Source organism: Drosophila obscura, unplaced genomic scaffold (genome assembly GCF_018151105.1).
Source record: "Drosophila obscura isolate BZ-5 IFL unplaced genomic scaffold, ASM1815110v1 contig_186, whole genome shotgun sequence".
Classification (NCBI taxonomy): domain Eukaryota; kingdom Metazoa; phylum Arthropoda; class Insecta; order Diptera; family Drosophilidae; genus Drosophila; species Drosophila obscura.
In genome coordinates, this window is record NW_024542774.1 from 9,951,644 (window position 1) to 9,974,023 (window position 22,380).

General features: G+C 44.3%; 2 protein-coding genes across 2 annotated transcripts in view; one reads left to right on the forward strand and one right to left on the reverse strand.

Annotated features, from left to right (window-relative positions):
- LOC111076816 overlaps positions 1-22,380 on the forward strand; it is a 66,092-nt gene that overhangs the window by 38,275 nt on the left and 5,437 nt on the right. Inside the window, 1 exon segment of the mRNA XM_022370793.2 lies at positions 19,162-19,187. The gene's annotated coding sequence lies outside the window, so the exon portion shown is untranslated.
- Positions 934-16,782, reverse strand: LOC111076813 (protein kinase 4). The gene is made up of 6 exons (XM_022370791.2): positions 15,771-16,782; positions 7,091-7,139; positions 4,961-5,102; positions 3,282-3,397; positions 1,122-3,149; positions 934-948 (listed from the first exon to the last, which is right to left on the reverse strand). Coding segments are annotated over exons 1-6 (2,352 nt in total). The 5' UTR covers positions 15,773-16,782.

Sequence of the window (22,380 nt, forward strand, 5' to 3'; positions counted from 1 at the left end):
GCCAAGTCCCATAGACAGAGTCTTACAAAAGTGGCAAGTGCTTTGCGTATTTAAATTTATCGCTTAACAAATTTATTTTTTGTTAAACAAATTTATAAATTATTACTTTGAACGTATAATAAAATTTCATTAGCGGCTCCATCACCGGCGTTGGCGTTGGTGTTTTTCGTTTGTATTTTGCGGTGCAGACGGCGCCACTCGGCCGAGAGCGCATGCGTCCCTGCCCACCGCCTTTGTTTTGGACAGAGAGCTGTCGGAGATTTTGTAGAAAAGTCAGGCGCAAGTTGATAAATCTGGGACCGAGCAAGCGACAACCGACAGCCAACACTGGTCACTGATCACTGGTCGCACTTGCGGGCAAATTTGCATACGTCGCCTCAGCATACAAAAAATGTTGGTTAATTAATTTCAGACACGCCATATGTCTTGGATGCTTTGCATAAATTAATATGAAATCTTTATTTATGATTTATGCGGTGTCAACATGCCCCCGACATCTATCAAACATTTTCCCTTAGCCCCAAATTACAACAAAGCCGAAGATCACAACGAGAGAGAGAGAGATAGATAAAGAGAGTGAGATCTTTGTGATGAAAATTGCCGAAAAGCGCCCACGCGCCTTTTTACCCGCGACTTTGTGGCGTCCCAGCGGCGACTCTACCCGCTTCATAATTTATTGTTATCCAAACAGATTGAGGTCATAGGCGGGCGATTTACACATTGTCACATTGTTCGAGATTCTTATCAAATTTTACATGATTTTCGTATTATGTGTGGAATTTTTTTTAGGTTTTTTTCCAATATTTTTTAGTGCGGCCAACTGAATGGGAATTCCAATTCAAATTGGGTGTCAAAGATGCTTGTGGATGCTGGCAAAGATGTTTCCGGATTGCGAGATATCAGCAGATAATAATATCAGGCGCAGGAATCGGTTCATGTGGCATATACCTATAAGGGAAGTCTTAACAATAATCTCACCTTTAATTTCAAACCTTTTACCCAAGCGATTGCCAATTTCATTAACGAACTCGCAACATGTATGTATGTTTGATTTTTATCGCAAAAAGCTGATTAGAGCCCCGAATTAGAGGGAAGTACCCATTTAATTTCGAAATAAATACCACAGGTTTGTATTGTACTATATGTGTTTCATATTTATTATTTTGAATTCGTATCGTTTCATCGTCATTCGCAAATTGCTCGTTATAATTACTATTATGGTTATTATTGATCAGCAGCCCATTATCGTTATCATTATCATTGTGATTCTGATTATCGTTAACAACGTTAATATTTGCATTGAAATTATCAATATTAGGTTGTTGCTGAGGCTGCTGCTGCTGCTGCTGCTGCTCCGCCTGCTGCGGCTGTGGCATTTCTAGGCTACGAAAAAGCTTCTTTAGAATATGTATTTCGTGCTCGTCCTCGATTGGATAGCTATCGGCGACTATATTATTATTAGCATCAATATGATTGCGATACTCCACCACAGTTTCGATAACTGTTTCCGCTTTCGTTACGGTTTCCGTTTCCGTTTCCGCTTCTCTTTCTGCTTCTCTTACCGTTTCAGTTGCAGTTTCAACTGCATCTACCACACTGTCAATTCGATCGTTGGATTGCTTAAGATTATTGTCAATATTCTGATTGAACGCGCTCTGGCTATGGCTATGGCTATGGCTATGGCTATGGCTATTTGGACTATCGAACTTAGTGCTAGTCTCTAAACTACTAGAATCAGTCGTGCTACTTTTAGTATTCATATTATAATGCTCGTTACTGTACAAGTAGTTGTAGTTTTTTGGCAAGGCAGGTATTGCATTATTAACATTATCGCTATTACTATTTATATATAGACTATGATCTACGTTTAGATTACGGCTTACGTTTAGGTGTTGTGGTAGCTGCAGGGTTTGCTCTGGGCTTAGGGTTAGGTTTCTATTAACATAGGGTCTTGAGTATTCGTTTTGTTGCTGCTCCAGCTGCTGCTGCTGGTCCTGCTGGCGCTGCGAGGCCATCTCCACCAGCTGCATGTCCATGCCCTCGCTCCGCCCCGACCCACTTGTGGCCGCACCGGAACCAGCGGCTGCCGCTGATCCCGCTGAAGCGGCAGACCTTTTCCGCCTGTCCCGCTTTCGCCGACTGGCAGCCAGCATGGCCACCAGATTGAAGGCGGAGGGGGCCAGCGAGGCCGCCGTGGCTGTCAGGGCCGTTGTGGTGGCCGACGACGAGGAGGATGAGGAGGCGGACGAGGATGCCTTGGGCAGGTGCTCGGTGTCGCGCTCTCGCGACCCCTCACGCTGCTCCTGCTCCCACTGCTGCTGCTGCTGCTTGTGGCGGCGTCTCTCCCTCAGCCGCCGGCGTCTACGGCGCTCCATGAGGGTGGCGTTGTTGTGATGGTGGCGCACCTCCAGGTTCTTCGGCTGCGGCTGTTGCATGACACCCGCGGCGCCGCTGTGTTGCCGCTGGCGTAGGCGGTGCTGCTGCTGCTGGTGGTGTTGCCGCCGTTCCCAATTTCGCTTGATGATTTTTTGCTCCTGCAAACTGTCATCCAAATGGTTGCCTTTCTTGTTGCTATTGTGGCTATTGTTGCTATTGGCTTGGTTGTAGGACTTAGGGCTATTGCTGTTGCTGTTGCTGTTGTGGTTGTTGTGGGATATAGAAGAACTATCGCTAGTAATACTTGTTGCTGCTGAAGGTGCTGCGGGGCGACGCGGCTTTCCACGCACGCGTTTCGTGCCCGTCACTGGCACTGGGCTCAGCATTGTGGTTGCTGTGGGGCTGATTGGGGCTGGTGGGGTGGTGCTTGTTGTGGGCATGGCCGTAGTGCTGCTTGTTGTTGTACTGGGCGTGGTTGTTGTCGTCGACGTGGTTGTTGTCGTTGCTGTTTTAGTGGTTTTGGTCGGGGGTCCAAGCAGCTTGTGTTTGCCGGGACCCAGCAGCGCCATGTTGCTGCGGAAATGCTCCGCCTCCGAGCGGTAGAAGAGGAAACAGGCATTACGCATCCGTTTCGGGCGCTCCATGTCCCGCGGTCCGATGGGCCTAAAGTTTCGCTTGATGCCCACTTGCAGCACCGGATTGTAGGCGTGCGTAAACCGATAGTAGCCCCGATCCATTGACTCCCTGAAGTGGCAATCGTTTGTGGCGTTTCTCTGTTTGTAGAGCGTCCAGATAAGAAGAGACAGAGAGAGAAAAAGGGGAAGAACTTGGGTTAGTCTGGCTTGCAAGAGGCAGCGATACTGCGAGAGGTGAAAATAGGGAAAAGGTCTCGCGTCGAAACTAACCTTTCCAACCAGTTTGCCTTGATGGAAGCACAGATAGTAGTCCACATCCTTGGCATAGATGGTGATTTTGAAATCCACGCTCAGTGCATCGCCCACACTGTCCATGGTGAAGGATTCTGTGGAAAGAGGGCAAGCAAGCAAATCGAAAATCAAAATTTAATTAATTATTGGCAAACAAAAGTTGTCTATTGTGTAAATAGTATAGGTATAGTATAGGTCCAGTCGTGGTGGCGGTGGTGGAACACGGAGCAGCACTTGAGCCGAGCCGCCTGCAGATAACCCAATTAATTGAAACGTTCTCCGATAAAGTTATGAAAGGCGTTTGATAAGTGCGCCCCAGTGCCGCTGCAAAGCAGCTCCAATGTTGGGACATTTAATAAAATCAATAAATCAACTAAGTCAATTACTGCCGTTCGTTCAGTCGTTGAACTCCCTTCGCTGCCCTCTTAGCCAAAAGGGTTTAACCCTGAAAACCTGTCAGCCCTGATAATTCTCAGCTGTGGGTTGTCTGAGGGTTTGGGGTTAGAGTTTTGTATTGCGTCTGATTTCTGGGGCTGGGGGAAGACCTTCGGGCATACGACAAAAGCAAATCGATCAAGTTGCCTAAACCCCAAGTATTCCCCCTGCAGAAGCAGCAGCAGCAGCAGCACACGCACTACCACTAGCACTAGCACTCGCAGCCTGATAAGATAAAATACCTAAGTGACAATTTGTTTCCTCTCTATACCCTTGCAGGGTTGGGGGTGGGAGGTTATACGAATTTGATCTAAGATTTGCAGCGCAGTGAAACCCGAACAAAAGAATTCCCATGGTTGCATTCTGCCCGGGTTTCCGCTAAGGGTATTTCTTGCTTCCACAAACCGTAAATAGCATTTCATTCTCGTTGATTTGTTTGTTTGTTTTAATTTATGGATAAAGACGGTTGTTCAGGTTTCACGATTACGCGCTTCGAACTGTTTCAGTACCAGTTCCATTCCTAATTCCCAATTCCCAATCTGATCTTATCAGTGACGCAATGTGTGGCGCCCACTAGCCGCCCCACTGATTGTTGTGCCTGTACCCGTGCCGAGGCCTGGTATTCTCACGCCCCTGCGGTCTGGTCTGGTCTGCTCTGGTTTGGTCTTGTCGCTTTCGGTCACCCATCAACCTACTATGCACACACACATACATATAGGAAATGTGGAGATGCGGCGCTGGGGGGCTGCTGCGGCTGCTCCTGAACTTCACAGAGACGGCTTGGAAAACCGCAGAAAAAGCAAATAAATTCGAAATAAATTAAAAGACGCTGCGCGGCGCGGGTTGGGATGGGATGGGATGGGATGTGATGGCAAACGAAATAAACCGCAATATGGGCGCCGCTTGGGTCGGCTTCGTGGCGGTTCATAACATCAATCAAATATTAAATTACCAATAATTTAATTAAGCACACCATATGCACAGACACAGACACGCGGACTGAGACGGAGACGGAGACAGAGACGTAGACAGAGTTCAAAATATGTACATGGAATGTACGTACAAATGTACATAGTATAAATGCCAATTTAATTTAAATGCCAATGGTAATTGATGAACGAACTCGGGAATGAGTAGTCTGTCTTGTCTTGTCTTGGTTCTGTTCGGTTCGGTATAGTTTGGTTGGGAGGGAGGAAGGGTTGGTTGGGTGCTTTTGTACTTACGTGCCAGCGATATGTCCTCCGCGGTCACTTTGCCGTGCGCGTTGATGTGCAGCGCACGATCGTTGTGTTTCATCAATGTTAAAACATATTCGTCCGTTTTCTTTGCGCTTGTTTTGATCACAAGAGCAAGCACAAGAGCAACCTGTAGGGAGAGACAGAGAGAGAGAGAGAGAGGAATGCGATTAATAGCCGATTCGTTTGCATTAAAGTCGCATCTGGCGACTAATCCCAGCATCCCAGCAGCACAGCAAAGCGGAACGGAACGGAACCCTTTTGCCCCATAAATTTCCATTAATACGATGAGCTTTTTATTATGGAGCCGAGCCTGATGACGACGACACATGTGACACTGTCGGCCCAAGGCCTTTTATGGTCAAAGTTGAGCCCGACCGCCAGTTGGGGCCCGCAGGTAATTGCCTTCGGGAATGGAATGACATTGTCGGTGTGGGCACATCTGCTGGCAGTAGTCGTAAGCGGACTTTTGTACATATAAATTGCATGTGGATTAAACTGACATCAAAATGGGAGCTAAGCCATTCGAGCTGCAAGTAGTTTGTGGCTATCTATCACAGTGGGAGGTCTGTCTACACAACCACTATGTTGACTAGCTCTGCCCCTTTTTCCGATTGGATGTACCCCATTGGCTGACTCCACCCACTGGCCCACTGCACGTGTCTGGCTCATGTCTCGCTGGGATGACACGTTTCCCACCTTTGACCAACTGAATTTCACCAAGACCATTAATGATATCACGCATAGATATGGCAAATATGCAAATCGGCAAAAACAAAACAACCCAACCCAACCCAACCAGACATATGACATATCAGAATGGATCGTGGTGTAGCCAAGCGGAATCGGTCGGTGTTTATCGGTCTGCTGGGGGCTTATATAGAGCCCAAATGATACATCAATTCCTGGCAGCGCACGGCACCAAGGAATCCAACGACCTGTCCACTAGTTATTTTCGTGCAGAGTGCTAAAAATATGCGCAGGGCTCAAGGGGGATTTGCTGGTGGGCGATACTACCATTAAAATGTATCGCAAGCCAAAACAAATTGAGCCCAGTACCGAGGAGGCGCGTGCCAGTCGATGTCACCAATGTCCAATGCCTCTGGGCATGGCCAATCGGTTCGAGTTCGCCCAAATCGCACAAATCTCTGCCTGTCAACGGCTCATCCTCGTCGAGCTTGAAGTTGACAGAATGTCTTGCCAGTGTGGCACATGGGGCAGTGTGGAGCGGGTAGCGGGGACCCTTCTGTTTGCACTACTCAAAACTCAAAATTCGAAAATACGGTTTCGTTTTTTTTTTTTGGGGTCTTTTTCCATAGTTCAATGACGCTTCAGTGCGTGTGTGTGAGTGCGAGTGTGTGTAATAATCATAATAATAATTATTATTATTATTTTTTTTAGTTGTTTTTTTATGGATAGGCTCAAGTGGAGACCCCACAGCCGAGAGCCACAGAGCCACTCCAAAGTACACACGCTCTCATATCAAACTCCGAATGGGTTTCCCCACTCCACTCCCCCACCCCAATCTACGATTACACACACTCAATCTCCCGATCTTGTTATGGGCCAAAAACAAAACAACAACCAAAAAATAGCGTACACATAACAATATTTTGACATTTTGTGTGTTATTTTTCCATGATAATTATTCAGAGTTTCGAAAATAATGGAATAGAGGGGGAGGGGTGGTTACTTTCGATTGAGCTTTGAAGAATCCCAGATGGTCTTGGCCGAAACTGGGTGAAAAAGGGTGAGCTGTACTCGATACTCGTGTGGAATCGATTGGACTGGAGCGTAGGAAATTATGTTCGCTCAGCGGATTCCCCCACATAAATTAGTTGCTTGCGATTATATATACAAATTATACGCCATAAATCCGCTAAGCTTTACAATTACCCCCAGCTCACCCCCTCCCTTTCCACGCGCTCGTTAAAATGCAAAATATTATTTTACATAAGCACCGATTGGCAGGGCACAAATATTTCTGTACTCTTACTACTCGTAGGTACGAGTAGTATATAGTAAATCAATCAAGGCGATCCTCGAATCTAGGCCACGCCCCAGCCTGAGACAGTGTTCGGATCACAGTGAACACTCGCTGAGTGCAACGCTACTCACCATCAGTATAAAAATAGTCCTGACATTGGGCAGCGTGAACCGTAGTAACCTGCAAGTAGAAAAACGGAATGGAATTAATACGCTGTACGGTCGTTTAGTACGGGCGAATATACAAGGCGAAATTACGATACCCACTATAAATAACGAATTGAGTATGATTCAAAAATATAAGGAAATTTGCATAAATCTTACACATTATTATTAATGATTATTATTGATTTTATTGATTTGTTTTCAACCGTTTTTTTTTTTCTGTTGAATTTTTTTCTGTTGTTTATTCGGACTTCCGTCTGAGTCTGAGTCTCAGTCCCAGTCCCAGGCCGAGTCATAGTCTCGTAGTCGTCGGGGTCTTGATCTTGGGCTTAAACAACAATTAAGTCATTTCATCGTGAGATGATCGTGAGCTCTTTAAAAACAACACATATCCATCCATCCATCCATCCATCCATCCATCCATCCGCAGTCTCTATGGAGAGCCCTTTCAGTGGCTCTGGCTCAATGTCACCCCCCACAAGTGACCACAAGTGGCCGGGCCACTTGGGGCAAAAATGCTATATATATATATATATTTTTTTTTACTTTTTATGTATCGATTCAACTGAACAACTATTGTGGCCAGAGTGTGTGAGAGAGCGGGAAAGTCTTGGTATATTTTTTTGCAAAAGTATTCTGCATATTTTGTTTCACGACCAACTAATCCCCGCCAGGTCCAGGTCCAGGTCCAGGTCCATGTTCAGGCCCAGGCCGAAAAGGTCATTGATTTCAGCTTAGCACTGAACTGAACTGAACTACAAAACCAAGAACAAAACAAAACAAAAAGCCGAACACTGAACACAGAACAGAACACAGAACACAAAACTCAAGACCAAGAAGGGTAGTTTCTTGAGACGAAGGTCTTTTGCCTTGCCTTGGCTTGCCACCATTATGTAGCCATGTACTGCCATCGCTGTTCTTCGTTCTCCGTTGAAAAGTGAAAATATAAAGAATCAAGCTCAAGAAATCAATACAGAGAGGGCGAGAGAGAGAGAGAGACGGAGACCGAGACTGAGACCGAAAGTCAAAAGCGAAAAGCAAAAGCCAAAGGCAAAGGGAAGAGGCGCATTCAATTCATTGCAAGTCCCAAGCCATTTGCCCTCTCAGTGGGCAGTCCCCAAAATCAAATGCCCTGGGCCATGTGGCGTGCGATTTTTATCATTTTTCAATTTCACGGCAGACAATACGCTCCATTTGAAATGTGCACACACATGAATATAAATGAAATTGCTCAGTGCCCCGGAGTTAGAGAATTTCAAACGTTTGGCGAGCATAGTATTCCTCCGCTTTTTGGGCTTTCGCTTTGGCAAGCAATTAAATCAGCTTTGTGCTCCACGTGTTTCACGTGTCCAGCAATTTATGTTTGGCTTGCATTCCCAGAAAGTTGCCAAAATATGAAAAGTTTTTGCATATTTGCACTGGTGCTCGTGTGGGGGTGTTGGCCATACTGCTGACTGCTGATCAATGGGCAGAGGTTTCACTTACTGTGGAGCGATGCGATGGATGGACCGGTAAGGATGGGGAAAGCTCTGGCTTGCCAACCGCAAAGGAGCGAAAACCGAAAAAAAAAAACTGAAACTGAAACTGAAACCGAAACCGAAACTTTAGAAATGGAATTCTCTAATACACAGCACAAAAGCCCATCATGTGACCCGGTGTTTCGTGGCTGGCTCTATGCCGCTTCTATGCGCGATTCTCATGTATGTAATCGGATATCACTTCTATGGCAAGTCGCCTCTGTCTGTGCTTTACTTTTGTGTGTTGCTCGTACCTTACAATGCGACTCATAATTACCTTATTTGGTATGCAGACAGAAGCACAGCCATCCCAGGCAGCCAGGGCAGCCACGCAGCCAGTGACGCCCAAGCTATTGGGATGGATGGAAGTTTCAGAAGGCAGTCAAAAAGGGTCCCAACTTCTGTTCCCTTCAGCTCTTGTCTGGCTTACGCAATGCTGTTGCCGGTACCCTGAGAATGTGCCCTGAATAATGAATAGTTTTCTTTAGTCCGATTGAAAAGTTTTCCTTTCGCTACGTGCCTGTCGCTTGGCAATGGCTGGGACCTCCCAAAAGGTCAGGCAAAGAAATACCGCCCCTAGTGCCAAGTGCCAGCCTGAAAGAAGCTTTCGAACGCTCACAAATACTATTGCCTGATGTATGTACGTGTGTATGTGTGTGATTTGTGGCTCTTGGGGCAGCGTCTACGTCACAAACCACTTTTGAAAAGTGCAATCTAATCACTTGGACATTTTTTCAGGCCTTAATTAGTTTGTCCATTCGATTGTATGGGTATTTTGATTTGGAAATAAATAAATCAACTCAACTCAAGCTGTTTGAATGGAAATCAAAATTAAAATTAAACTCCAAGTGTTTCCACCCCGAACCCCAACCCCAACCCCAACCCATCCACCGATAAATATGCTAAGTAAAGCCAACTTGTCAGCAACGGAAACTCTGTTGCCTCTGATGTCTTTAGATCTGCCCAGTAGATGCAAACTAGTTTGGTTTTTCGCCCAAGAGAACGGGTCAGGCACGTGTTGTCGCCGGACTTTAACACTTGTTGATTCAACATCCACAAAATAATACCCGCTTTATATGTGAATTAAATGTGGACATACTCGGCATCTGTGGAATGTGTCGATGATTAGATTAAGCCAAAGTATTTGGACAGCGGGTGAATTGGCAAAAAATGATCCCAGAGATAAACCACAAAGAAAGTGATTGCCATGTTCCTGCCCACTTATGCGGCCCTCTGATTGCGGCCACGTGTTTTCTCTGGCACTAACACCTCTTCTCATCCCATCGCATCTCATCAATCATGTAATCGCCTCGACATAATTACAGCTACAGGAGCTACACGGGCATAGCCCTTCAGTATAATGTGCCACGTGTACAATGGGGAGACCAAGTGTGAAATTCCCTACCGTCAATTGTGCGTATGATGGTGATTGTGTGAATGTATTAATGTATTAATGGCGGAGCAACTTGCCCGTACAGTGCTGTGCTGTGCTGTGCTGCACTTAATGCAATTCTTTGCTTTTGTTTTAGGGGTTGTAACTGGGATGTTACTTAATACTCTTTCATCATCCACCTTGCGCTTTTCGCCGAGCCAACAACCCTAAGCCTCATCCCCCTTAATGCTCCGAGCATGTTTCCGATTTGGATTCCGATTCCGATTGCGACTCCTCGTCCGACCGGCTGCAACTGCAACTTTTACGGTGCTGTGCATTTGCCGCTGTTTGCTCTCCGATCCGCTGCGACTTAATGAAGTTCTAGCGCAGAGGGTGGATGGATGGATGGATATCCACCCAACATACACGTTATTTACTGACTTTGACAGTTGCCAGTTCGAGTTCTACTGCTGCTGCTGCCGCTGCTGCTGCTGCTGCTGCCATTGTTGTCAGCGCGCACAGGCGTTGTGCATTATATGAAAATATTTATATAATTTTTGCAGCGACAATCGCTGGAGAACCGCAACAGGCGGCAGTGGGAGGCAGATCTGGGGTGTGGGAAATGTGGGAATGCGAATGCGAATGCAAGTGGAAGTGGAAGTGGGAGAGAGGAATCCAAGGTATGCATTTCAATCGTGTATTCATGGTGGAAGTTGAGAAGTGGAACAACATGCAAAAGTCTAACCAAAAGTAGTGACATGTAATGCTAATAAACTGAATATTTGAATATTTATTCAAGTCCCAAGCAACGCATCTGAGGGCGCAAAATCCTTGCATACTTTTGGCATCCACTCAGAAGTGGCCCTAAAGCCTTTTGGGCTAGACCCAACCCACCCATTCTAGAACTCGTCTCTCAACCCCAAAACACTTGAACCTGCAGCCGCAACAGCAACAGCAACGCCCCAAATATCAACAGACTAGGGAGCACCACCACAACAACAAAGATCCGACGGGGAATCAGGGGGAATCCGTGAGAGTTCAGTGTACTCCAGCGATAAGCTAATGTTGTTGCCTGTCGCTAGATATTCGTACAGTATATTGGGTAGGTGGAGAGCGGGAGGGGGGGCAACCAGAGCAGAAGTCGCGCCAAATGAGTTGATGTGTACGGAGCAGCACAGTGTCAAGGCTGCGATGGAGATGGCGATGGAGATGGCGATGAAGGTGGATGTGAATATGGAAATGGAAATGGAAAGGCTGACGTGCCACAACACAAAACTCGACTCATTAGCAGTCATTACGTACGCTCCCTCGCTGTTTCTCTGATGCTGCTGCATAATTCCCGAATAGGCGTGAAGTTTACACAGGCCCTCGGAATCGGAATGGGCCTGGCCCTGTTCGAGGGGTTGGATCTAATGCGATTTTCACTGCGACAGCTGCTGCTGCTGCTGCTGTTGCTCTATTGGGTGATAAGCCGCTTTCAGAGCCCTTTTCTGATAAGTAGCCAGCAGGCCAGGCCAGGCCCGGCCAGGCCGACGACGGGCTACTTAAGTGGCAGCGGCCAGATACTTTGTTGTGCTAGGCAGCCATTCAGCAACTTTCCCAAAGTGTCAACACCGAACAGCCCGTCCCAGACACATGCCCCAGAGGCGGGACCAAGAGGAGTCCGTCTCTGAGTCAGAGTCAGAGTCGGGGAGGGAGTCGATGGAGAGTCCAAGGCAAACATGGCAAGTGCATTGATTGAATGTCTAGGGACTGACTGTGCGAGTTACTCAAATATGACACCTTTTTTTTCTGGTGGCAAATAACAATAATTATGCACCTGAGATGCCCTCTTCGATGGCGATTCGACAAGCGGTTTTAGTTTTTCATCTGCCTTTAAATGGTTTGCCATATAACAAAATTGATGAATATATCGATTTATTGGTGATTTTGTTATCGTCATCTTGCACTTATCGGACACAAAAATGCAGTCATAAAACTCGCTTTTACATTCCTCTGTAAGAATTTGATTAACTCTGATAAGGCGCCCTCGGCATTGCCAATAAATCAATCGAAAATCGAAATAAAAGCACAGCCTTGACAATAACTCATCCATAAATCAATCGCTAAGCTTATTAACGAAAAGAAGAAAAAAAAAATAAAATAAAACCCCTATGAATAGATAACTGCCATTATTCCCCAGGCCGGATTTCTTCAAAACTTTCTAATTCCAGGCGAGAGATTCATCAAAAAAAAAATCTCTTATCGATTGCTGTGCATCTTCGAAATCACCCGGTCAGGGCCTAGGCCTTCGTTGGCTGTGCAAAGTGGGTGTGTTTGTTGTTTTACACAACCGTAAAACAACAATGACAGCAACAGCAACAGCAACAACAACAATGCGCATTGTAGGTCAGGTGCAACGTCAATCGTCTTTGGCCCTATGCAGCTGTATAGAGAAGAGACTACAACTGCGACTACGACAGAGAGTGGGACTGCGACTGCGACTGCGACTGGTAGTAATTCATAATGCAAATATTTGCATAAATCGAACAATTTTATAACCAAACCAGCTGGCATATCGTATCTACTGCCAGTACACTGGCCAGTGGCACACACATCTCTCGTTTGGTTTCCCCCTACAAATATTTCAATTGTTTTATAACAGCCAAAAGAAAGCGAAGCTATCAGCGCGGAAAACTTTAGTAATAGCAAAACCAACAGCACAGCGTAGTAAATAGGTCTGGTCTGGCAGTGTTTTAGCAGCCAACGAAAGAAAAGCAAAATAAACAAACACTTGACGGTCGTCCGCATGGTTCTTGGGCTCGCCAACGTTTTCGGCGCATTGTTATTATTATTATTTTATTTGCACACAAAAATACTGTTACTGTATAGCGGACAGTATACATGCACAGACCTATGAAGATATAACCGAGGGGGGAAGCAGCAGTATGTGTGGCTACTACTACTAGGCGTAGTACGCCGCGACGTATATTTTGAACGTGTTCGCTGATAAGATAATGGGGCAGAGTGGGGGGGAGGGCGCTTGGTTTTCAACGCCAACCTCGGCTGGAGTTCAGAGCAGGGCAGGGGTCTGTGGCTTTGGGGATAGCTGGTGGTGCGAGATCCTAGCCAGTTAGTCACTGGCATTGAGCCAACCAGATTGCTGGCCCATAAACGAATAAACAGACATATATAAGCAATCGCTCGCAAATCGAAAATCGTATAAGCCTAATCGGAATATCTGACTCGTGCGGCGACTCCCTTGGCTGTTGTTCGGGAAGTCTTAGATCGATGTTCAGCAATGTGGAATGCGAGAAATGTTTCGCATTGCAAATGCCTCAAAAATGTTTTAAGACGCCTCACTTTCCGCACTTTCTGGCGGCTTTCGTTGAGCCCAGCTGGGCTGCTGTGACTAATCGTAACCGATATACTAAATGCTCTATTTGTATATCCAAGAATGATCTCCATTACATGCACATCATCATGGGCTTCTGGTGGGTGGGCCAGCCCTATGGAACGTGACTTTGAAAGTCGTTGGGGATCGCAGCCACTGGCTGTGGCGTCATATGCCTATGTTCCTGACATTACATTGCATTACTCAATTTTGTTTAACCAACTCTTGGCACCGCCCTCAGTAATCGGAGCAGGCACCACACCACACCACACACAGCTTTTGCCACCCGCGCGTAACCTAATTATAAAAGTTGATGTGTGACATTTTGTTCAGTTTTTGCGAATTTCAGACGCCAGCAAACTTTTGTTTCGCCTTTTAATTGGAACAAACTTTCGGTGGCGGTTTGCCGTATTTTGACTGGGTTCAGACACGTTTTGCTGGATTCGGAATACCCCGTAAAAGTGTATTAAATTTTACTATAATGATCACGGGCTATAAATAAATGGCAGATCTTTCAATTGGAATTTTTTCAGCTAATCATTGCCAGATTTTGTGTCATGTCATGGCACTGCGCTTTGCTTACTTGGCCAAGGCTGTTGTCTCCGCCTTCCATTAACAGTTACAAATGGTTAGAGCCCCCCCGATTCTGTTTCTGTTTCAGTTTTAGTTTCAATTTCTGTGTCTGATTTTGCTTCTGGGTTTCTGTGCCCGATGTCAAGTGATTGCATTAATCAAAGCTGCACAAATATGTGCCAAGTCATAAATACAGACGGTATGGGTATGGGCGTGTGTTTATGATGTTTTGCCATTAGAACATGTGATTTGCCAAATCATATAATAAATTTCAATAAAACTCTTGAGAAAAGTGTGATAGATTGGTGTGTATAACGGAGATTGTTGCGAGTCTAGCGTGGCGGCAGAGGCTGGGCGGGCACGCTCCCACTTGAAGATCTACTTCTGCTACTCTGCTCTTCTGCCTAACGGTGCCATACAGCCCCGAAACGGGGCTTATCAATCTCTTTTACAGGCCCCACTCTTCAGGTGGGCTCTATTCTCGAGTGTTATCTGCGCCTATTTCCGTTTAATTAATAAAAGAAAAGAACAAATTCGAACTATCACATCAAATATTGTCTCTTTAGCTCTTATCTCGCGCCTCTCTTCAATTCCCATTTGGGGCGTGGCAATGTTTGACTTGGGACATTTTTTTTTTAACTTGTTTTATGGCTGCCTCCAGCCCAGTGGTGCAAGTGGTGTCTGTGGTGCCAAGTGGCACATGTGACATTTGGTGGGAGTGGTGTCTTGGGTCTCGGATTGGGTGTGAGATTAAAGGCAATTAGTCCGAATTAGCCGGTGGGCCGCCTTTGGCTGGGGCATTAAAGGTTTAGCTTGGTTTACTTTTTCCCTAGATTGGATGGAAACTCTTTTCCTATCGGATCTGGGCGTTTGCTAAGCGATTGAGTCTCGCTGCTCCACGCGTTTCCAGTGCGTTTTCAGCCGAGGGTTGGCAGGCGGGCAGTCGGGCAGTCGGGCAGCGCTTGCAGTTGATTTATAACTCAGGTAAATGTCCTGAAATCTGAACACGCCACAAGTCCCGACGACCCTCGAAAGTTTTTCGAAAAAAAAGGGGTTGTACACAAACACACACACACACACACAGAGAGCAAGCAGTACACTCTCTCACTCACACATTGAGAGGCTGATTTATCCTGACAGTTTGCATGTGTTGGTGCCATAACAAGTTATAATATAAATGGCAATTATTCCAGAAACCGAAGCCGAAACCGAAACCGTATACGATTCGGTGGCAACTTATTTTCTTGGTCGCTCTGTGGCACATTTCATATTTCATGTTTCGAACATATAATTGTGCTTTTTATGTGTGTTTTTGAATTGTTTTTTAAGTGAAATTGCGCTTTGCCTTATAAACGAGGGCTGAATACACACGCACACACACACACACACACACCGTATAGGTATAGGTGTACAACAACTGTGCGAATATAAAGGGAGCGAAACACAGGTCATGGTATTTTCGGATTAATCCTTTTAGGGGGGGAATGGCTTGGTTTATTCTTTGCCTCTTCTTGGCTGCACGTGGTAATGCCAGAAAATGATACACATTTCCGAATTCCAAGTAGAAATCGCATAAAACTCTGAATGAATTTTCAATAAAAGCTGGGAGCGAGCCTTTTATTATTTTACAATTCCATTAAATATCTTCTAGGAATTTCAGTTCTCTTTCACTCATAAAGTCTGGGTCTGGGACTGGGCCCTGCTTATATCTATATTTGTTGGCGCTGAGGAATTTCACATTTTTATGATTATAATTGCGATCCGTCTGGGGAAGTTGAGTCACTTTAGAACTGATATTGAAATTGTACTTACATTGTATATTTCTGGCCGCATTGTAGCCCCCAAATTTAAGGGTATAAATTATAATCCAACATGGGTTTGTGCGTAATATCGTCGGTAGTCGTACATGGAGCTGACGAAATTTGCTTGGCTGCTTTCTGCTGTGGTCGGCGAACAAGACTCCGGGCGGAAATCAAGATTCATATAAGACCGACCGGCTGCATATGATTCCTCGGGCCAGAAGTGCGCCGTCAACAAAAATTTCCACACCGCAAAAAAATGCAATTCGAATCCGAGCGGCAATTTTCAATGCACCTTATTTTATGTTATTTAATTTCTTGGAATTTTTTACTGCTGCACTTTATGTTATGTACAATATTTTTGCGTTGATTTGCGTACTTATTATTCCGATTAACAATATGTACATATATTCATTTATTGATATTGCACTTGCGACAGCGACACGACAACTTTTGTATTTTATTCGAATTTCTTTTTGTGTGGCACAAAATTTTAACTTTTGTGTGAATTTTCCTCTTGTATTTCCTCTTGGCACTGGCACTATTTTTAATTGTTTTCCAATTTTCGTTTGGCTGTGTCCGATTTTTAAAACAAAATCAGTTAATCCAATCAGCTTATCGTTTCACATAGAATGCACTGTTTCACCTCTTGCTAATTAATCTGGCTAATTAATCATTTGTTTCTCACTTTAATTGATTTGTTTCTGTTGCATTCAATTCGGCTTGGTGGGCTTTTTTTTCAAAAATAGCTTCCACCACACATTTCGATCGCACGGTATTTTTTACTTCGAGCTACGAAAAGAACAGTCTGGTTTGGTGGATATTTAGACATATATCTTTCTTTTTTGTTTTGTTTGATAATATACTCTTGGGGTTTTTGTTTTATTATTTTTGCGAAAATATTAACATGTATTTTTTTTTTTGGGATATATCAACGGACTTATTTTTCCTTTCTGAGTTTCGAAAAAAATGCGACACTCTTTTCTCCGTTTCGTTTTCCGCGCCCGCCCCGAAAGATTGAGCGGCAAATTCGTTCTTTCAAATATTGCCCGCCTGGTGCTTGACAATGTTGCTCGGCAGCATGTGGCTAGAGAACATGCTGCCGGCAACGGCATGTTTCAGCAGCATGTTGTGCAGGCATGTGCGATAAAATGTATCCATACTTTTTAGGCTCGATACAATATATCGCAATGGAACTAGAAGTAGTTTAAATATGTAAAAGGGCTCAATAATAATAAAATGAATATGCAAAATTGTTTCCCTTCCCGAGGAGACAATGCTGCAGTTTTTTTTTTTTATTCTTTATTCCTTATTTTCCTTTAATATGGCATTAATTGTCAAAGCAAAAACTTCTTTATTTATTCTTTACTTGGTCATTTGAAAAACCGCGCGCTTATCGATATTAAGATAGTTGCATACGATATATCGCCGTTCGGTTCGATACAATTGTTGCAATGGATGTTGCCAAGAATCACAGCAACATTGATAATAAAACATCTTAGCAACAGAATTTATTTATTTTATTTTATTTCTTGAATTTAATATTTTCACATATCACCCTAATATTTTATTACTTACAGCTGCTGCAAAAAAAAAAACTTCACCATGATACTAATTTTTCTTTAATAAGGGTTATTGTTAGAAAAAAAAAAGATTAAAATCTTTTAAAATGAATATGCATATATAAAACAAATGAAAATATTTGTGTGATAGATGGATGTTCGTTAGGGCTGGAAATCTGTTCGAACCATTCAATTCCACCGAAGGAAACGTTTCTTGGGAATAGGACGGCACTTATGACAGGGTTTTTGTGTAAGAACAGAATGGATGGACTTGTGTATGGAATTCTCTGGGAATCTAGGTCACCCCGCTAGATAATGATCTATGCGCCAGCACCTGCTCCACTTTCGAAAACAAGTCACCCACCCACTCTCACAGACCAGACCCCATTCACATGGGTGGGTTAGCACCGGGAATGCCAGACGTCTGTATTGGGCAAGGTCCAGTTCGCCAGGCCATTAGCAAAGTTGCCGCTGCATTTTTGATATTGATCGATTAGGCCAGACCGTTGTATCAGGCACTTTTATTGATCATGCTGTAAATCAAATGTACATATGTATGTATGTACATACATGTGTATGTATGTATGTGTTTGTTGCCAACGACCCAAAAAACAAGAATCATACAAGAAATTACGCGCAAGTTAGCGACCAATTGAGATTACATTAAGCATTATTTCGCTGGCTTATCGGGGCACCTCCAACTGGATAATCCTGGAGCACAGGCACCTCTATTCGCAATCTAAGACGAATGAAAGATCTGTCAAAGCAGACCGAAACGACCTTACGCTATCGGCGGGGCACAAAAGCGAAGTTCCCCGAAAACGCGAGAACCGTACGACTATTTTTGTGGACTTTGGTCGTGTACCAATTTTCAATTAACTCGATACCTAGATAACTGCACAAGTTTTGTGATAGGTTCAATTAAAAGCACACACAAACACCAAACTGGGAGAATTTCCCTCCGGCCATGAATGGAATCCAGTAGCGTTGCCCTCCCTTATCACAATAGCACACAAAGACACCAAAAATTCATCAATCAGGTATTTTGTTTACGCAAATCTGTGACGCATCGCATCACATCATTTCATATCATTTAAAGGGGCGCAAGAATACCAAAGAATTCCACTGAAATGTTTGTATAATGGCTGACATTACTTGGCAAAAATTGGCTGGTAGTTTATAGCATAGGGCTTTGCTTTACAGGTTCATAAACATGATGAAATTGATAGTGCGGCTGGTATCCCATATCCCAACATTTGGTACGACTCGAAAGCGTAAAATTGATTTCAAATTGAGTTGGAACCAAACCAATCTCTTAACAGTTCCAACCTCTCTGTTAGAAGATGTCCGTTCCAACATGCTGCAACTGTTAGCTCTCAGGCAAGCAGTGCGGGAGTTCTGTTAATAGTTTGAGACTTCTGTTTTTTCTTCTATTTGCAATGATGATTGTTTTTGCTAGTTAATTTTGATAAATACTTTTTCAATTGTTTACTTAGTTCCATATAAACAGAACACTTTCCACCCTAATGTTAAGCCAGAGTCCAACTTTTTTATTGAAAGGAAAGCTCAAATTTGACTTTAACGGAAAGTTAATGAAGATTTATGAGGCAGCTTGGCGAATTCGGCAACAATGGCCAGCCAGAAGAAAATTAGCAACTGATAAGGACAGTGATAAATTAATCAAGCGAATGAGATTGATGCACTTTCGCCAAATCAATGGCCAAATTCCTCTAGACAGTCTCGAGTGCTTTGTGCAAACACATTAATTGATAGCAGCTAAAGCGTGTGAACACAACTCTATCTCATTAAATAAACAAACATTTACGTTCTTCTTTTTTTCAGTTTCTTTACGTAACCTCCAGTTGAAGGTAAGTGTAAGGTAGGGGAATAATCGAATCCAACCGCACATTTTTTTGGCTCAATAGATGATCCGGAGCCAGGAATTCCGAGTAGTCATAACTGTGCAATAATTCGAAGGATTCTTATTGTGATTCAACTCTGCTGGGCTGCATGCCGTTCGGTCGGCCCAGCAGGACGTGTCGGCGAAATGGAAATCTTGCTGGCGCCACGTCGCGTCCGGGGCACAAACAGTACGAGTATTGTGGAAAATGGAAAAATGGCAAAAGAAAAAGGAAATATGTGTGAAATGTTCACGGGCCAAACAAAGGCAAAAAGAATACAAATTCTAGTATTCTAGTATTTACGGGTCGAGTCGAGTGAAGTCGGAGTCAGTGCCGTGTCATGTCAGGTGTCCTCCGTCTCCCCTGTGTGTGTGTCCTGTGTGTGTGGCACATTGACAACTTAATTTTGGTTCCTTTTCCCAGCAAAATGCTGTGCCACTGATTTATGACTCTGTGGGTGTCCTTCTCCTCAGAAGTCTTGTCATATCTGATGCAAATGTGTCACACTCACGACACCAGCGAAAGAGTGTCTCCACGTCTGCCCCCTCAGTCCTCACACCGCCCCTGAACCCCACCGCAGTGCAGTGTGCAGTGCCGTAGCGTAGGGAAAATAAAAACCCTGAGAAATATTTTAATTAAAATTCACTGCCCCAAAAAGAGCAACGAAACGAAACTACCAAAACCGCAGCCCCAGACAGGATAAACCCCAGAGCCAACCATCCAGCCAGCCACCAACAGCCGCCGCCTGATCTCAACTGATAAACGCGAAAACCAACAGAAACAGCAAAAACAACAACAGGCCGAAAGGTAAGCCAAACGGCAACGGTGGGCGTTGGTACAAAAAAAAAAGAAAAAGAAAACGATCACCAGAAATAAAACACAAAGGCAGCAAATGCGAGGTATGCAAAGATTTCAGATTCACGAACCTCGGATACCCATGAAAATAATTTTGGAATTGCAAATGAATAATTCAAAGCCTGTTAAATATCCTGCTAAATGGTTTACAACTAATATTAAAATCAATATTAAATCCATGTTCAATCATCTCTCTGCATATTATGAAATATCCAGAACTGATCATACCCAGAGTGGGTTCTTCAAGGGTATGAAAGCCAGAGCGAACCCTGCGTTTCGTTCCAAGGAACTGTAAGCGATTGTCTGGATGGCGATGAGCCTGTGAGAGTTCACTTTTCAACGCCGATGGTGTTGCTGATGGAAGCTGTTGGGGGGACAATGGCAGGCTGGCAGGCTGGCAGACTGGGACTGCGACTACACTTGCAGTCATCAGAGCACATGATCAATCGATGGATACCCGTGCCAGTGCCTCCAGGGAGGGTACCGTCCCCCCAATTTACCGCTGTCCATATCGCACGCATCTTTATTGTCTCGGTTCTGTGTTTGGTTTTCGTTTCGTGTGCAGCAAATTCAATTAAACAAACAATGCGCATGCGCAATGAATTTTCGGGCTGGAAACCCTTCTGGCAGTTGCTTTAATTACCCAAAGCGACCCGTATACGAAGCGGAGCGGGTCAGGCCAACTGTCGGACAGCATTTGGTCATCGAAATTCGCTCTGCTAACAAGAGCTTGTTAATGAATATGTAGACAACCCCTGGCACCCCTTTCTCAATGAAGTACACTTTCCGTTAATTTATGCGTTGTGCCCCATTGGGCATTCCCATTGATAGCATTGAGTGAAAGTGATCGGAGAGACTTCTGTTCACATTACGCGTGGCTGACTCCTTCGGGAGGGTTGCACGAAGCAGCCTACCAGGAGACCTTCTATCTTCTACAGATCCTTGCTACCGATTGACGAAGAGACAAAATACTGTACACGATCACGGACCTCAAACAATTGCTGATCTGCTGTGATAACAATGATTAGCCACCCCTATGGCATATGGGGATTATAGTTGCAAAGGGCTGCTAATCATTATTCAGGGAATAATACGAATTATTATTGTGTGACGAACACGTGTAAGTTTCGCGGTGTTTGGGCAAGAAATTAACATTGTCGACATCTGCGACTGCGTGTGAGGAGTCCCGCAAAGGGAAAATATTGGACAGAGATTTACATACGAGTACGCCTTAAATTTATGCGTGTCAATATCAAAGTCAAAAATGTATGCGGATTGGCACTCAAACAAAGCGAGTCGAAAATAGCCATCAATGGCCAAATCTGAATCTGACAATAATGAGTAAATAAATGTTTTCGTTTTTGTTCGGTTGCCAAAAATAATGGCCAGGAAATTAGTAAGACAAATATTGGTAATGGCCAGATAATACATATCCAAGCGTGCGGCGTGTGCGTTCCAAACTTGGTCAAAACGTGGACGAGCTTGGAGTAGATATTCCTTTACTGGTTGTGGTTGCTTTTTTTTGGAGCGACTGGCGCCATTCATTCGGTGTGCAATCTGTGGCCCGATACTCGTATTTATGACAATTTACGACTTCTGTGAATCCAGGCCCCATCAAATCGATCTGTGCGCCTTCGCTTCAATATTTTCGCATCGAATTAACGCTCTTTTTGGCGAAAAGGTTAAGGCCAAGGCGAAAAGGTTAATGTGTTTCCAAATGCCCTGCTAATTGACGAGCGGTACTCCAGCAAACAAAGGGTTTGGGGCTGTCGGAATAACCCATAGAGCAAGAGATGATGATCAGATGATTAAATATACATATAAGTGAGTTGCTGCCATTGCTAAGCATTTCTTTTCTCTTTACTAATGATATGTATGAATAGATTATGTTTACTTCTGAAACAAGCCCCATAAATGTTGCTCCGAAACAGTATGCATTTGATTGGACCTCGCCCAACAGATCGCCACAGATCGCCACAGATCGAAATGCCAGAGATCTCTATATTCCCGCATCTAAATATTTATATTTTTGTATCCATTAGCTTACTAGTCGCTTCATTACATGGCCATTAAGGGACAGATGCCACCAGACCGTGTCGATTATGATGGCAAACATGTCTATCGGCTCTTGTAATTTGATGCGCAATAAATTTGCGTTTCCCACCAGGTGAGGAGCAGGAAAATATACACACAAAAACAATAATAATATGTACTACCAATCGGATGGGCCAACGCCAAAGCCAACGCCAAAGCAAAAGCAAAAGCAAAACATTTTCATTAGGCGGACGCATGACACCCACAACGG

Excerpts from the sequence above, each read along its gene's own strand:
- LOC111076813 (XM_022370791.2), bottom strand. Across the intron at positions 5,103-7,090 it reads GGACTATTTTTATACTGATG|GTTGCTCTTGTGCTTGCTCT; the intron begins GTGAGTAGCGTT and ends CTCTCCCTACAG. Across the intron at positions 3,398-4,960 it reads GGAGGACATATCGCTGGCAC|AATCCTTCACCATGGACAGT; the intron begins GTAAGTACAAAA and ends CTCTTTCCACAG.